The sequence below is a fragment of the Mustela nigripes genome, chromosome 6, assembly GCF_022355385.1.
Source record: "Mustela nigripes isolate SB6536 chromosome 6, MUSNIG.SB6536, whole genome shotgun sequence".
NCBI lineage: Eukaryota > Metazoa > Chordata > Mammalia > Carnivora > Mustelidae > Mustela > Mustela nigripes.
This window is the reverse complement of record NC_081562.1, coordinates 22159645-22177841: the sequence shown is the minus strand read 5'-3', so window position 1 is coordinate 22177841 and position 18197 is coordinate 22159645. Positions and strand designations below refer to the sequence as shown.

General features: G+C 43.0%; 1 protein-coding gene across 13 annotated transcripts in view; it reads right to left on the bottom strand.

Annotated features, from left to right (window-relative positions):
- Window positions 1-1248: 1248 nt before the first annotated feature.
- Window positions 1249-18197, bottom strand: part of ANKS1B (ankyrin repeat and sterile alpha motif domain containing 1B) — a 1094885-nt gene continuing 1077936 nt past the window's right edge. For 8 of the 13 annotated variants that reach the window (XM_059402276.1, XM_059402277.1, XM_059402280.1 and 5 more), the window contains 2 exons: window positions 13367-13534; window positions 1249-3140 (listed from right to left, as the gene is read on the bottom strand). In XM_059402276.1, the coding sequence (XP_059258259.1) occupies window positions 3030-3140; window positions 13367-13534 (279 nt within the window). In that variant the 3' untranslated portion in view covers window positions 1249-3029. Of the gene's footprint in view, window positions 3157-13366; window positions 13535-18197 lie in introns of all 13 variants that reach the window. The other 5 variants (XM_059402278.1, XM_059402287.1, XM_059402288.1 and 2 more) reach the window with 2 other exon arrangements.

Here is an 18197-nt window from a genome sequence, read left to right as displayed (position 1 = left end):
GTTTCCCTTCATGCTGCTAACACCTATGTAAGTATTCTATTTATTAAACTCTTAAAATATCCCAATTGGAATGTGCCATCTGCTTCATGCTGGGACCATAACTGATAACAAATAAGCATTTGATCCACAGAGAGAAGACTGCTGACCTCTTGGTGGTTACCAAAGATAAAAAGGGGCCAAATTAGCCCAGTTGAAGCATTACCAGCTAAAATCCCAGCCCAAACCTTTATTCAGGAAACCTGCCTTTTCTGCCTCGGTGAATGTTATCCCCTCTCAGGCTGGTTTTAGTGTTTTCAAAGCTATGTGACTGTGCATGTCTGGCTGGTAGCACCCCATATGTTTTGGTCTGTGTTTCAAAGAGTAACGGACTTAGATCCAGGAGTGCAGGGAGATCTCCTGAAAGTCACAGGATATAGAATGTGAAATGTCGATCTTTCCGGTACCTCTAATATGGCCCTATATCATTTGATGTGCAGCTGGCACAGGTGTTTTAGAAAAATGGAAGGATTGATGTTGTTATGTGACGTTTTAACCCCTCCCAAAATTTATATGTTGAAGCCTAATCCTCCAATGTGATGGTATTTGGAAGTGGGCCTTTGGGAGATAATTAGGTTACATGGTGTATTGATGGTGGAGCCCTCAGAAGGGGATCAGTGCCCTTACAAGAAAAGACAACAGGGAGCTTGCTGCCCCCCAACTCTGTGTGCATGTGTACTTACACACGCACACACACGCAGAGGTCATGAGACCGCACAGGAAGATATAGATGCCTACAAACCAAGAGAAGAGCCCTCAGAGAGAAACTTATCTGCCAGCATCTTGATCTTGGACTTTCCAGCCGCCAGAACTCTGAGAAATACAATCTGTTGTTTAAGCCACACAGTCTGATATTTCATTTAGCAGCCCAACCTGAGACAAATGCGTAGTTGTTTTCCCAAACATACTATCTGTATTGTCCCACACAAATGATCTATTTGGGTGGTCCTTGTCCTTTTAGAAATTTGTTTTGGTAATTTCTCCTTGTAGCCTACTGTAATATTTAAAGACATTGGGTGTTTTCTGGCTGAAATTTAAGCTTTAAAGGCCACTGAATCTTACTCAGACTGGTTGAACTTAGAAATGAGTAAATTTTCTCAATTTTGCCAATTAAAAAAGCCCTTTAGCTATAGCTGTTGGAAGAGGCCGGGCCTTTGCTTTTTTTCCTAAATGGAAGTGGGAAGGTGCTCACAGAACGATGCCAAGCACCGGTGGCTGTACAATTTCCGTTTTATTTTGTGTGCTTTTTTTTAATAGGATATAAATAATGACAAAAATTACAAAATTTATAACTGGAAGCCCAAGCATATTTACACATATGTTTCTGTCTTAGCAAAGCTACTGTTTACTTTGCTCCTATACAATTACCTTTTGGTACCATATTTCAGTGTTATTTTACTCTCCATTTACTACATACATATCAACAGTGAATAGGCAAAATATATACAAGGAACTGTTCAGGTCAAGTAATTTAATATTGTATTAAAATTATTCAACACTGAACTAAATCCATATACATTTGTCAGTTTGAAATAAAATTTAATTATCTTTCTTTAAAACTCACCAACTGATGAATAACTGATAATCCTCAGGTTTGAAATAATACTGGTTAATAAAAAAAAAAAACATTAAGACAATCCCACAATTTATCAATATCGCTATAATGAACTTCAAAATGATTCACAATATGATCAGTTAGAACAATATACGTTAAAATGTTATTTTTTTCTATAATGATATTGGTACTGTTTATATAATTTGATTCTACATAAATATACATTATGGTATCATACAAATACTCCACAGAGACATTAAAAAAATTAAAATACCTTAAAGAAATGTAAGTAAATTTTATTTAATCAAATAGTAAGCAAACATTTATTTGTTTCAAGAAAAGAGTTTTATTACTTTGGAATCTCTCCTCTTTTTTTTTTTTTTTTTTGTATTTTTTTTTCTAGAAAAAAATTTTTGCAATAGAATTTTGTTAACACCTTTCTCAAACAAGGTTTCCATGACAGAAATCTTGACAGCAGGAGCCCTAGATTTTTTTTTTTTTAACGTTTTCTTTAAAACACTGTGAAGGTTAAAAAAAAACAATCTTTGCAGCTTATGGCTGCATCAGCACTTTCGGTTGGATGCCAGTCTGCTTGCCCTAATCTCCTGCTCTGGGGAGTGTCATCAGCACTTTGCCACGCCCAAGCCAGTCCTCTTGGTGGTAGCAGTAAAAATTTAGTTATTTAGAAATGAAACCAGAAACATCCCTCACAACTAACCTAGTTTTCTTATCAGTGCATTAATGAAACATTCTTTTAATAAAAATATTGAATACAAGACACATTTTTCTGTGCATAATAAATTCCTCTGTTTTGAATCATTCTTAAATTTTGAATCAATCCATAGATGTAAATGTTTTCTTTATCTGACATGGTTGATTACATATAAAATCCACAAATATAGAAATCGGGAAACAGGATTTCCTGGCAATCATGGGGGTGGTTTTTGTCCTTATGCATGAAATGATGCTCAGTGATATGATTTTACAGGTGGGGGTAGTTCTGTTCTGATTCTACCGTTAAAACTGCTGACTGAAAAATCCAAGATTTTTATACTTTTAGGCAGTATTAGAGATCCCCTGTACCTTTTTTTTTTTTTTTAAAGGTATTATCCCCAAATTCAGCAAAGCAGTGTTGGGGGCAGAGTCATTAGAAATACCTTGGGTAGTGGCAGGTGGGGGGGGGGAGTCGGGAGTGTCAGCCAAAAATCTCAACTCATGCCTCTCAGGGGTTACGGCTGGAAAGTCTTGGTTGCACACTTTCTGTCACTGGTGCAGAAAGAACGTCCCCAGGAATGGCCAGTGGCCTTTCGCCCGTGACAAGGCCACACAAACAGAGCAGTCTTCCTCCTGGGCTGGGTGGAAACTGAGGCGCGAAGGGAAGCCTGCTCCGGGACTGCTCAGCGTGCAAGGCACCGCAAGGACAGGAGGATGGTGGGTATCAGAAAATTGTGGTTTCATACTTGGTATTAATTCCTCTCTTGGCTTCTTGTCCCGGCTCCACAATCCACGGCAGATTGGCCAGAGTCTTTTGCTCAGATGGGTCGATCTGCTTTAAAACAGAAAGGCTGATGCCTGTTATACGGTACCTGTACCAGGGTACAAACATGCTTCCTAACACTTGGAAACCAACACTAGGCCTGCAGTCCTGTCACAAACCAACAGGTATGTGAGAATCGTGTTTGTTCTTTTCATACATGTTTATTGCATAAGGACTGTATGCAAGGCATTCAAAGGGTAGGTGGTGAATGAGACCTGGCCCTTGCTCTTGAAGGCACACAGATGGGGAGCAAACACAGAAGCACTTCAATACTGAAAAAGGGGTGGAGGGAGGGAGGGTGCTCTGTGGTTAGGGAGCCAGGGGACTTCCTAGAGAAGGTGAACCAGGTTATGTCACTCTCCAGCTCTCAAGCCTACAGTAGTTGCCATTACAGAATAAGCCCAAATTCCTCAAGGTGAGGTCTAGCCACACTGACTTTGCTTCTCCCTGCATACCAAGATCGTACCAGGGCCTCTGCTCACATCATCTGCTCTGTGGGAATGCCTTTCCCCCAGACACCTGAATGCCTTACACCCTAATGTCGTTCAGGTCACAACTCAAACATCACCTCCTCACCCAATACAAAAATAGCATCCTAACTTTTCTGCTCTCCTCTTCTGCTCTACCCTTTATAATCTTTATGCCACATATATATTTATTCCTTCATTCTCCACACAGTATAGGATTTTGTTCTCTTCACTGTTTCCCCCAAACTTAGAGAAGCTCCTGACAACCCAGTAAAAAATAGTAGGTACACCGGGGCACCTGGATGGCTCAGTGGGTTAAAGCCTCTGCCTTCAGCTCAGGTCATGATCCCAGGGTCCTGGGATCGAGTCCCACATCGGGCTCTCTGCTCAGCAGGGAGCTTTGCTTTCCTCTCTCTCTCTGCCTGCCTCTCTTCCTACTTGTGATCTCTGTCTGTCAAATAAATAAATAAAATCTTTAAAAAAAAAATAATAGTAGGTACACCATAAATACTTGATATTAAAAAAAAAGTCTAAACAGCTGGACAAGCTAGAGTTTGATGAGGGGGCAGGGAGAGGGGGAATAGCACGTGCAAAGCTTCTGTGGTAAAGAGAAGTGGCTGGTTGAGAACTTGCAGTTAGTTTGCAGAGTGGAGATGGGAGGGTGAGCAGGGCCAGGTCAAGCTGAGCCTTGGACCAGACTTGAGCTATAAAAATTACTGTTAAAACCATTTTTAGCCCCTTTGCATATGAAGTTAAACAGGCCATTCCTGGGTAATGCTTGAGCTGTGAGCTCTCAGGAGGGGTCTTGGAGGAAGGTTTTCACCACACTGCTGTCTCATCTTTCGGTGTTTCCACATCTGCCCTGGCCCTGGCCACCTGCTCAGGAGTGCTTGGGCAAGAAAGCCTAGAAAGATTTCTAGGATTTCTCATTTCTCTTGCACTCTTGCACTGTGAACTTTGGAGCCTGCTCACAGGCTGTGGGACTCCATGCCCTTTGGCTACCTTCCAATATGAATTGATTTTATCTCCACAAGGCTGTGGGCAGGACTTCACATATTCTTAGGAATCATGGAATATTTCTCAAAAGTAAACAACTGGACCTGAGGGAAATGGAGCATGGATATCAGCTGAGAGAGATAGGATGTTGAGGCAGTTAAAGGACATCAGTATTATTCACTATATATTTTCAAATTTGTCAGTGAAGGCTTTTCAATGCGTATTTTACAAGCCGTCCTGGCACCCAACCCAGTTGTGATCATCTGGATGTTTTTGGAGACCAAAGTCAGATGGAGGCACCTGCCAGGAGCAGATTTTCCAGTCCATATGAGAAACAATATAATAGTCTAAGATATTCCAAAAATACTGGGACAACTCCTGGACATTTAACTTAGGTGTGTTTTTTTTTTGGGGGGGGGATAAATAATAAATCCCCATCAATAAGTGCTACACAGAATTCAAAGCAAGTATACACTTGAGTGTGACTAGGTATCTACCTCAGAATGAATCGTCCAGGAAAAGCCTCTTCATGTAGTTTAAATCTGAACAAGTGGGGTCAGCTCTGCAGAAATATGGGGGATACTATGATAGGTGGAAGGAACAGGTGACACAAAGGCCTCAGTTAGGAGTGAGTTTTGGTCTCTTCTAGGAATAGAAAGGCCTGAGCATCAGAGAGAAGCATGGGGAGAAATTAGGTTTAGGTATATGGGGCAAAGGTGCCATGATCTGATGTGTGTTTTAGGATCACTCTGGTTGCATGAGGAAGAAGGAAGCCTGTTAGGACATGTACTGCAATATTTCTGGAGAGAGTAGTGGTGGTAGCCTAGATGAGAAGGGTGACTGAGAAAATGGAGAATGGGTGGATTTGAGACGTGTTTTAGGGGCTGAGTAGATGGAATCTGCCCAGGTGTTGTAGACAGTGGTCAGAGGAAGACAGGAATTAAGGATGACCTCTGGATTTATGGCTTAAGCAACATGGTGAATGGTTATGCCATTTATTGAACTGGGGAAGACAGTATAAATAGCTTTGAGGGGAAAATTGGGAATTCTCTTCTGGGAACTTCCAGGGAGGATGGCAGAGGAGGAGAATCCCAGGCTTACCTCATCCCATGGATACACCTAGATAATACCCACATCAGTGTAAATAACCCAGAAAATGACCTACAGATTGGCAGAAAAGACTTTTCATAGCTAACTGTAGAACAGAGGCCATACTGGAGAGGGTAGAAAGGGCAGAGATGCAGTTGGGAGCCAAAAACCTGCAGGACCCTAAGGAAGGGATGTTGTGGGTGCAGAGGGGAGAGGAGCAAACCCCATCCCAGGCACAGAGGACCTGTGCTGGGAAGATGAATTCCTATAATATTTGGCTTTGAAAACCAGAGGGACTTAACATCATGAGTTCATATAATCAGTGGGGTTTAACACACCTGGAACTTTTAAAAATTAGTGAGCCAGAGTGATAGGAAACTGAGTCCCTGCCCTGAAAGAGACAGCATAACAACCCCACCAAGATACAGCATTGAAGCAGCAATTTGAAAAACACCTGGGGTATACAGGAGGGAGGGAGATTTGTTTACTAATCTCAGAGCATGTGCTGGAGGGGCAGAGGTCTTTGGGAGACTTCTTTAAGAACAAAAGAACTGGCAGGCACCATTTCCCTCTCCCACCCCCAGCCTAGATACACCTGTGTGAACCACTGCAGCAAGAACTCTCTCCACCTACCTTGCTAACAGCATGCCCTGGATGCTTACCCCCCAGTCTGGCCTTGGTGAATCCATCCAAAACAACACCACAAGCATGGCAGTATACAACCAGCCCTGACAGGGGTCAGCACCACCTCAAAGGGACTCCTGCCCTGGGGAATAGGGACTAAAACCACACAAGCAATCTGATTGTGGCCCCAGGAGTGGGCTGGGGGCAGATATTTGGTCTGACTACAGGCCTCACTCACCAACAAAAAGGGAACAACACAGGGAGAGTGCCCTGCAGTGCAGTGCTCCTGCAGCTCTGGAAAATACCTGGTCTAACCCAACTCAAGCCCAAGGCTGCCCCAGACTGGCCCACTAACAACACAGGGAACCAAACCCTGCCCACAACAGGTAAAGAGAGCCATGGAAGACAACTGGACTGAAGGCAAAAGCAGCACAGCCACAACAGTGAGGTGCACACAATGCACACGGGATATCCCATAAGTGCCAGGTTCTGATAAAGAAGGGATATTGCACTGCAGGGCACTATAGGACCTCTTCTTGATAAGGCCACTACTTTCAAGAGCAAGAGACATAGCTAACTTTCCTAACACATAGAAACAGACACAGGGAGTTAGACAAAATGAGGAAACGGAGGAATATGTCCCAAATGAAAGAACAGGACAAAATCACAGCAAGACAGCTAAACTCTTGGAGATAAGTAACGGAGATAATATGCCTGATAAATAAGTTAAAGGTCATAAAGGTACTTACTGGGCTTGAGAAAAGAGTACAGGACCTCAGTGAGACCCTCAACAAAGAGATAGAAAAACATAAAAAAGAACCAATCAGAGATGAAGAACCCAATAACAAATTAAAAATACACTAGAGGGAATAAATAGACTAAAGGAAGTAGAAGAGTGGATCAGTAATGGGGGGGACAGAGTAATGGAAAGCAATCAAGCTGAACAGGAGAAAGAAAAAAGATTAACAAAAAATGAGAATAGATTAAGGGAACTCAGTGACACCATTCAGTATAATAACACTGCATTATAGGGTTTCTAGAAGGAGAAGAGAGAGAAAAGGGGGCAGATAACTTATTTGAAGAAATAATAGCTTAAAACTTACCTAATTTCAGGAAGGAAACGGAAGTCCAGATCCAGGAGGCACAGAGAGCCCCCAACAAAAGAACCCAAGGAGGTCCACACGGAAACACATTGTAATTAAAATGGCAAAAAGTAGTGAAAAAGAGAACTTTTAAAGTGGCAGGAGATAACCGCTACATACAATGGCATAAGGCTGTCAGCTGATTTTTCAGCAGAAACTTCGCATACCAGAAGAAAATGACATGATATATTCCAAGTGCTGAAAGGAAAAAGCCTCCAACCAGCAAGGCTATTATTTAGAATAGGAGAGATTTTTCCTCCTAAGAATCTCCCAGATAAAAATGTAATTAATTCATGACCACTAAACAAGCTCTATAAGAAATGTTGAAGGGAACTCTTTGAGTGGAAAGGAAAGACCATAAGCAGAAGTAAGAAAAACAAGATGCACAAAAGCAGTACAATTAAGTATATCTATAAAAATCAGTCAAGAGATTCACAAAATAAAAGGATGCAAAATCTGACACCATACACCTAAAACATGGGGGAGGGGAGGCAAAATAGACTTCAAAAAAGACTGTACTGAGAGACAAAGGACACTACCTAAAGGGAACAATCCAATAAGAAGATAGAACAGTTGTAAATATTTATGCAGCCAACATGGGAGCCCCCAAACACATACATAAAGCAGCTCGCAGCAAATATAAAGGAAGTAATCAATAGTAGTAATACAATAGTAATAGAGGACTCTAATACCCACTTACATCAATGGATCATCCAAACCCAGAAAATCAATAAACAAACAGTTGCTTTGAATGACACACTGGACCAGATGCATTTAACAGATATAATCAGAATATCCATCCTAAAACAAACTACACATTCTTTTCAAGTGCACAGGACCATTCTCCAAAATAGCTGTTAGGCCACAAAATAAGCCTCAACAAATTAAAAAATACTGAAGTCATACCATGTATCTCACCACAACACTATGAAACTAGAAACCAACCACAAGAAAAAAGTCTGGAAAGAACACATATACATGGAGGTTAAGTAGCATTACTACAAAATGAATGGGTCAACCAAGAAATCAAAGAGGAATTAAAAAAATATATGGAGACAAATGAAAATGAAAACACAATGATGCTAAATCTTTGGGATGTACAAAAAGCTATTCTAAGAGGAAGTTTATACAGGCCTGCCTCAAGAAGCAAGACAAATCACAAATAATGTAACTTTACACCTAAAGGAGCTAGGGGAAAAAAACCCAAAACCTAAAACCAGCAGAAAGAAGGAAATAATAAAGATTAGAGCAGAAAAAAAGACATAAAGATTAGAGCAGAAAATCAGAAAACCAACAGCTCAGGAGATGGTTCTTTGGAAAGATCAACACAATTGAAAAATCTCTAGCCAGACACATCAAAAATAAAAAATAGTGGACTCAAACTCAAATACGAAAGAGGAAAAATAACCGATACCACAGAAATAAAAATTAGAATATCATGAAAAATTATATGCCAACAAGTGGGACAACCTTGAAGAAATTAGGCAAATTCCTGGAAACATATAACCTCCCAAAACTGAGTCAGGAAGAAATAGAAAAAAAATTTGAAAAGTTTTTTTTTAAATTTATTTGACAGAGATCACTAGTAGGCAGAAAGGCAGGCAGAGAGAGAGAGGAGGAAGCAGGCTCCCTACTGAGCAGAGAACCCGACGTGGGGCTCGATCCCAGGACCCTGGGACCATGACCTGAGCTGAAGGCAGAAGCTTTAACCCACTGAGCCACCCAGGTGGCCCCAAAATAGAAAATTTGAACGGACCAATTACCAGCAACAAAATTGAGTCAGTAATCAAAAAAACTCCCAACAAAAGTCCAGGACCAAAGAGCTTCATAGGTAAATTCTATTGAATGTTTAAAGAAGAGCTAATACTTATTCTTCTCAAACTCTTCCAATGAATAGAAGAAGAAGGAAAGCTTCCAAATTCATTCTCTGAAGCCCTCATTACCCTGATATCAAAATCAGATAAAGACACCATCAAAAAAGAGAACTACATGCCAATATCCTTGATGAACATTCATGCAAAAATCCACAACAAAATACTGGCAAACCAGATTCAACAATACATTAAAAAAATCACTCACCACGATCAAATAGGATTTATTCCCAGAATGCAAAGGTGGTTTGTATTTGTAGGTCAATCAACATGAAACATCACATCAATAATAGAAAGGATAAAAACCATATGATCATTTCAAAAGATGCAGGAAAAAGCATTTGACAGAATGCAATATCCATTCATGATAAAATGCTCAATAATGAAGGTTTAGAGGAAACATACCTCAACATAATAAAGGCCACACATGAAAAACCCACAGCTAACTTCATACTCAGTGGTGAAAAACAGAGTTGTTCCCCTGAGATCAGAAACAGGACAAGGATGTCCACTCTCACCATTTTTATTCAACACAGTACTGGAAATCCTAGCCTGAGCAATCAGACAAGAAAAAGAAATGAAAAGCGTCCAAATTGGTAAGGAAGAAGAAAAACTTTCATAATTTGCAGATGACATAATACTATGTATAGAGAGCCCTAAAGACTCCACCAAAAAACTACGAGAACTGATAAATGAATTCAGTAATGTCGCAGGATACAAAATCAATATACAGAAAAACACTGCATGTCTATACACTAATAATGAGTTAACAAAAAGAGAAATTAACGAAACAATCCCACTTACAATTGCACCAAAAATAATAAAATACCTAGGAATGAACTTAACCACGTATGTGAAAGATCTATACCCTGAAAACTATAAAACACTGATGAAAGAAATTGAAGATAACACAAACATGGCAAGATATTTCATGCTCATGGACTAGGACAAAAAATATTGTAAAAATGTCCATACTACCCAAAGCAATATACAGATTTAATGCAATCCCTATCAAAATACCAACAACATTTTCCACAGAACTAAGACAATCTTAAAATTTGTATAGAACCAGAAAAGACCCTGAATAGTGAAAGCAATCTTGAAACAGAACAACAAAACTGGAGGAATCACAATGCCAGATTTCAGTTACACTACAAAGCCGTAGAAATCAAAACAGTATGGTACTGGCACAAAAACAGTCACATAGATCAATGGAACAGAAGAGAGAGACCAGAAATCAACCTATGATATGATCTATTGATCTTCAGTACAGGAGGCAAGAATGTGCAATGGGAAAGAGTCTCTTCAACAAATGTTACTGGGAAAACTGGACAACTACATGCAAAATAATAAAGGTGACCCACTTCCTTACACTATATACAAAATAAACTCAAAATGGATTAAGGACTTAAATATCAGACCTAAAACCATAAAAATCCTAGAAGAAAGTACAGGCAGTAATTTCTCTGACATCGGCCACAGCAACATTTTTCTAGATGTCTCCTGAGGCAAAGGAAACAAAAGCAGAAATAACTACTGGGCCTACATCAACAAAAAACCTTCTGCACAGCAAAGGAAACAATCCACAAAACTAAAAGACAGCCTACTGAATGGCAAAAGATATCTGCAAATGACATATCCCATAAAGAGTTAGTATCCAATATATGTAAAGAACTTTTAGGGGCCGCCTGGGTGGCTCAGTGGGTGAAAGCCTCTGCCTTTGGCTCAGGTCATGATCCCAGGGTCCTGGGATCGAGCCCTGCATTGAGCTCCCTGCTAGGTGGAGAGTTGTCTTCTCCCTCTGCCTCTCCCCCGGCTCATGCTCTCTCTCTCTCAAATAAATAAATGAAATTAAAAAAAAACAAAAACAAAAAACTTTTACAACTCAACACCCAAACCTCCCAATAATCCAGTTAAAAGTTGGTATAAGACATCAAAGACATTTCTCCAAATGAGATACACAAATGGCCAACAGACACATGGAAAGATGTTCAACATCACTCATCATTAGGGAAATGCAAATCGAAATCGCAGTGAGATATCACCTCAAACCTGTCAGAATGGCTAAAATCAAAATCCTAAGAAACAAGTGTTGGTGAGGATGTGGAGGAAAAAGGAACACTCCTGCACCGTAGGTGGGACAGCAACCTGGTATAGCCACTGTGGAAAATGTTAAAAAATTAAAAATAGAACTAACAATACGACCCCAAAATCACACTACTGGGTATTTACTCAAAGAATCTGAAAACATTAACTTGGAAAAATATATGAACCCCTGTTTATTGCAGTATTATTTACAAGAGCCAAATTATGGAAGGAATCCAAGGGTCCACCGATGGATGAATGGATAAAGAAAAATGTGTGTGTGTGTGTAATATATACATATATGTGTGTGCACACATGCATGCGTGCAAACACATAATGGAATATTACTCAGCCATAACAAATAAAATCTTGTCACTTAGAACAACGTAGATAGATCTACAGAGCATAAAGCTAAGTGAAATAAGTCAGAGAAAGACAAATACCATACATTTCACTCATGTGAAATTTAAGAAATGAACAAAGGAAAAAACCCCAGACTCTTTAACTATAGAGAACTGATGGTTAGCGGAAGGCGGGGGATGGGGGAAATAGGTGAAGGGGATTAAGATTACTTGTCTAGATGAGCACTGAGTAGTGTATAGAAATGCTGAATCACTCTATTATGCACCTGAAACTCATGTAACACTGTATATTAACTATACTGGAATGAAAATGAAAAGAATGCTGTTAGGGACATGCTGTGTTTTAGATGTCTATTACATATTAAAGGAGCAATTGAAAATAACAAGTTAGATTTGTGGGAGTGCATCAGGACTGGGTACCAGTGGAGTTGGGTAGGTGCAGAGGTGAAGGGACCACGGTGTTTGAAGGGAAGATTTTCAGAGGACATGCAGTTACTGGTGATGCTCAAGATGATGGGTGAGCGTGGGAGTGAATGGTCGAAGTGGGGTGGAAGTGAGTAGTCAAGGAGCAGAGGCCGGATGCCGGAGGGATCATCCCCAAGGACTGAAGTTTTCAAGAATGGTGGCAGGAGTAGAGGCCCAAAAGAAGACTGTAAACAAGCCGCATGGTCACAAAGGGACGTGCTTTCTGACAAACATTAGAATTCCTACACTTCCCCCATGACCCCACAAGCTGGGGAGGGTGGGGAGGAGAGAGCTAGAGATAGAAGGATATGTGGGCATGACAGCAAGGCATCTGGGGGTGCCTGTCTGTCCCAAGCCCCAGAGTTCCTAGGATGGCATACGGCAACCAGAGCAGAAGCCAGATGGGAGGCTGGCTGGGAACGTTCCAGCGTCTGGGTACTGCTACTACCAGAGGAGGCCGCTTTGAAGTCATGAAAGTCTGTTAGGACAGGATGTCTACAGAGCTTGTGGGAGGGAAGGGGAGGAAATTCCTGGAGGAAGGCAGATGACAAGGAGGAAGGAGGGGCTGCGCCGTCTGAAGAGTCACCGCTCGGCAGGAGGCCTCAGCTGCGGGGAGAGAGCCTGCCGAATGCTGGCATCTAAGCCTCCAGCAAAGGGGGAGAGGGCCGCTCTGCTCTGACCCAAGATGTGTGCCCAGCCTGTGCCTCTAGCTAGCTTCCTCTAGCAGAGTGCCTGGGACATCTTGCTGTGAGCCTCTGCCCACCTCTCCAAGGGCCTGTGGCTCGCAAGAGGTTTTGGCCCCTGGTGGGATGGCAGTGAAGCGTCGGAGAACATCGTTCTCAAGCTTGCCTGAAGCTTCAGGAAAGATTCATCAAGGAAGCAGCAGCACACCAGTCTCCCTGTCACAGAGCTGCCACAGGTGACAGAGAAAGAATTTTCTTGGGAGCCTCTAGGTTCAGACAGATGGTCCCCCGAGACTTTGCAGGAACCAGGCTGGGAGGATGAAGGATGCATGCCAGGAGAAGGAGGCCAAAGGAGACAGAGAAAAGCATGCCCCCACATCACTCGGGACCTGCTGAACAGCTTCCTCTCCCTCCAGCTCAAGATTTTCAGAATGTCTGTATCGTCTCTACTTACCACCGACTTGCGAATGCTGACACGAGGCTTGGGGATGGGCTTGGAGGGTTTGTTTTCAAAGCTTTCTGGAAGTGTAGAGGAATGCCCCCCTTTTCTTGCTTGTAGTGCGAGTTGGTAAGCAACTTCAAATGCCTGTCCCAGTGTTAGGATGATTTCGTAGGCTAGATTCTGCAAGAGAAAAGAGAAAAGCATGTACTCTGTATGGTATACTGCAGGTTGGCCAAGTTGAATAGCCTGAGGAACACTGTGGGAGATGAACTAGCAAAGACCTTGAACTAGTTCACCTGGTGTGGCAGTGACTCAGTGGAAATCTTTGAAGAACAGGAAAGCCCAGGTCCAATTTAGAGTCTACATGAGGCATTAGTCAGCAATATGAAGCACTGGCTTACAGCCACGCTAAGGAGCCGACCCCCAGCTTCACCCTCCAGAGAGAAGGCCCACACCCACTGGCCCCAACAGCCTGTTACCTTCAGAGCCTCCCTCATGGGCAGCTGGTCTGCTCCCAGGCCTTGGAAGATAAGGGGTTACTATGGTCCTTCATCTGAGTTCAGGGAGCGCCTCAGCCGTGCTTGTGGGGATGAGCCCACACACTCCACGGGAGGTGTTCCTGAGAAGTTGGGGTCTTTTTACCTTAAACATCTGTGATTCAGTGAACATCTCTAAAGCACAATCAAAATCTAATTTAGGCGGAGGGGAGAGGCATTAGTCATGCTGGTGTGGTGTCTCACAGTTACAGCAGCCAGCATGCAAACAGAGCCAATTATCCATCTATTTCTTGAGGCGCTTGCTCTCCCTGTGGGTCCACTCCATATTTTATCATCAAATCAGCAAGAGACAGGAGAGTCTGTCAGGCCCAAATGCCATGCCAAGCAGTGACTGGGAGAAGGGTTTTTTTCCTTGAACCTTCAAGCACTCCCTTCAAGACGACTTCTAGCTTTATTTTCTTTTCTCCAGATGTAGATCTTTGATTTCTGCCTTCTCTTCCCAGCACTCTGGTCTTCTCTCACTGAGAGAACATGGCGTTGTCTGACCTCAGAGAGACAGGGGCCTGACAATCCCCCTGAGACCACAGTGCTCCAAAGAGGTAGATGCCGGGCAGTCATAGAGAGCTTTCTTAAAATCACTGCACCAGCAGAGAGCAGGCGTGGTCTGTCTCAAGTTTTCATTCTGATCAGTGTCCTAGAATGTCTATTCATGGTTTTTCAAAACAGAAATGGCATTCTGCTTATGCTGCTTTTGTGACTATGCCCCCTCACTCTGGCCCCTCCTCCCCAATCCAGCACACAGAACAGCTTAATTCCCATGATTCTGGGGAGAACTGTTCCCACTTGATGAAGACAGTGAGGAAGATTCAAGAAGGCCTTTGGAGGCCATGTGGAAGAGGCCTGTGGGTTTCTGGATCAATCAGATTTCAGGTCAATGCCAGACTGCTGTGGTCTTAGACCCAAGAAGGGAAAATGCTTCTGAGCTTGAAACCTGTTTTGACAGAGGAGGTATCATTCCTTTGAGTGACATGTTAAGAAATGACGGCCCCCCAAGACAGGCGTGTGCTTGTTGGAGACACTGAACCTTGAACAGCCAACTGAGCACTTCCTGCAATGAACACTGATCCCATGTTTGCCTCCAAGGATGAGTCAGACTGGTAAATTAGCAGGGCACCGACAAATGATAGTGGAGGAGGGCTGGCAGACAGCTCTGGCCATCACTGCACAAAGAGGGCTGAACCCTCCGACTGCCTACACTTGGCACTCACGTCATCATCAGCTTTGCTTCCTAGAGCACAGAGGGGAACCCTTCTGAGAGGCAGAATGGGGCTTTTGACTTCTGTAGTCTCCACGGGAGGTCACGGGCTCTTGGTCTTGTTCAGCAGGACAGTGGAGATGGTTGATGTCCGTCTGTCAGGGCTATGTAGCAGATAGTCATGCTCTGGGTGGGCACATGGACTAAGGGAAAGATGGCAGATTCAGCGATTCTACAATGTTCAGCTTCTAGATACTGGAGCAGTGGAGCTTAATGAGTGTGAATTCCTTCCTCATTAACCTAAAAACAAATTCCTGAAAGTGAGATTTACTTAAAGTTCCACTGTCTTCAGAAAGTCGGAGATGCTCATTTGAGCAAGTGAGATTTTTCACATGATTATTATGGGAAGCTGAAAGGTTTTGAAAGTACAGGGTTAGAAGCCCTGCCTTTTCATTTCTAATTAGTTCTTGGTGTTAGGAAACTGCTCAAATAAGACGTTGAGACCAGACTGTGCCAAATGGCCTCTCCTGGTTTGGCTTGTGTTCTTTGTGATGTCTTACTTTCCGCTTTATTTTAGAATGCATTATAGAGTTTTTTTTTTCTTATAATTATATATAGTAAAGAGTTGGACACTGTTACCTTTCCTATCTCTTCTGTCACCTCAATGTTTGAGGTATTGACTCTGGAAGCCAGGGAGGGCCCTGGGCACGAGGAGCAGCTGATTCTGATGGGGCTTCTGAATGTGGAGTGCTGCGTTACTGACATACCAGGGCCCCTGAGGGGAACACTCATCAGATGGGACCTGCAGACACATGTTTAGACGGGGAGGAAGATTCATTTTTCTTGCCTCTCTCTAGTGACAATCCCCCTATTTAAATGGGAGGACAGTCACTGCGAGGGTAGGAGTCTCTACGAGGATGAGACCAAACGTTAATACTGCAGTGTAAGAGAGGATTAGGTGACAAGCTAAAAACCTGCTCAAAAACCTGAAGGCCCAATTACTCTCTGCTTTCAATGTCTATCTTTGCAACTGAGGGGAGGCCAGTGCCCGAGACTGTGCCTGACACACACGCTCAGTAAATGCATGCTAAATGAGTGAATGAATAGCCAAAGGATGAACTAGAGAAAGAGAGCTACTATAGTTATACAGTAGTTACACTATATATAGTATAATTGTGTGTGTGTGTGTGTGTGTGCATGTATATATATATATATATATATAGTATAGTTATACTATAGTTACTCTAGGTAGCACAGCTACCATCAAGTAAGGACTTCACAGGTGTTAGGAATTGAGTGTGCCAAGCACTAGGTTTATCTCATTTAAGTACTACCACAGTTATCTGCAAAATATCTTTATCCTTATTTTATAGATGAGGAAATTCAGGCTCCGAGAGGTTAAGTAACTTGCCTGACATACAGAGCTAGAAAGTTACAGAGCTATGATGTGAACCAGTATTAGTGACTCAAAGCCCATGTTCTTAACCCTACCCACATGTGGGAGCTTATCTCCAAAGATGGCTGCCACCCATTCCACTGCCCTGTGTACATGTCATGACCTTCTACTAAGGGGGTGAGTCTGTTTCTCCACCTCCTCGAATCTGGATCGGCTTTACTGACTTTCCCAGTTAGCAGAATGTGGCAGAAGTGACACACTGGGACTTCTGAAATCCAGTTATGAGAAGACTTGTAGCTTCCATCCAGGTCTCTTGAAACACTTAGTTTGATGGAAGCCAGCTACATGCAAATATTTGGCCACCCCGAGGCCACCATGCTATGCAAATGTGCAAGCTAGCCAGAGGCAGAGGCTGCCTGGAAAGAAACAGTAGTTGCAGTCATCCCAGCCTGGTCTCCAGATACACAGCAAAGGAGTCATCCCGGACTTTCAGTCTCTAGGAGACGCCATACAGGGAGGACCCAAGACCCCAGATAGATGGCCCTAATAGAGGGGTTCCATCAGCAGTCATCTGAGCCACCCCAGTGGAGGCCCAGGTACTGCTGAGCAGAAAAGAGTAGAACAGCTGTATTCTGCCCAAACCCCTCACTCATAGAATCATAAACGGAATGAAATGGATGTTCTTCTATGGCACTGTGTATTTGGATGGTTGGGTAGGCAGCATCAGATAACTGGAACACCATGCGACGCTAAAGGTGGCCGGCTGGCTTCTCATTCAGGTGGTCTGAAGAAGAACTGCCGGCCTGAGCTGGGACGGACAGTACGTAGTCATGGGGAGTCACTCCTGGACCACCCGGCCCTCAGCCCTGGATGTGGGGAAGCTCACTGATTCCTGTGACCCGTCCGGCTCACAGCATCACAGTAAGCGCTAAGGGGTCCCTTCGCACGTTAGCCCGAACCACAGAGCTGGACTGTCCTCCTGAGTTGGCACAACCATGTTCTCATCTCTAGTCACTACCTCCCCTGAGCATAAATTCAAACTCCTTTAGCTGGACATTCACCACCTGACATCTTTCTAGTGATACAACCTGGCCTGTCTGTGACGGGGGCTCTTTCTGCCCCTCCTGGCTTGTTGGAAAACACCTGCCTTGGCTTTTCCAGCATGAGTCTCTTTCTAGAATCACATTTCTAGAATTGACCTTGAGCATGTTCTGCCTTACAGACACCACTGGCCAAAGCAGGGAGCTTGTGTGTGTGTGTGCGTGTTTGCTGCAGGCGTGGGGGAGGACTGGGAACAGCATGCTCTGAGCCTTGTTTTTTCTTAATTTAAGAACGGGGATCATAACATGTGGTAGTGAAGTCACAGGATTGTTTCGAGAATCACTCATGATTACACTGAACCAACGGCAATTTCAGCCGACATTATTGTCTGAGTGTCATGTACCACAGGACATGCTTCACATGGGCTCTCTTGTTGAATCCTAACCACCACCACCACCACCCTGTAGGGGTTATTAATAACTGTGAGGCTATTATCCCACTTCACGGGTGAGAGAATTCTGCCCAGAATGGTCAACGTGGTCACGAAGCCGGCACGGCAGAGCTGGGATTTGAATCCAGGTGTTGGTAGGCTTGCTCTTGACCACTATCACTTAGAACTATACTTAAGGTAAATGACTTCTGAAAACCATTAAA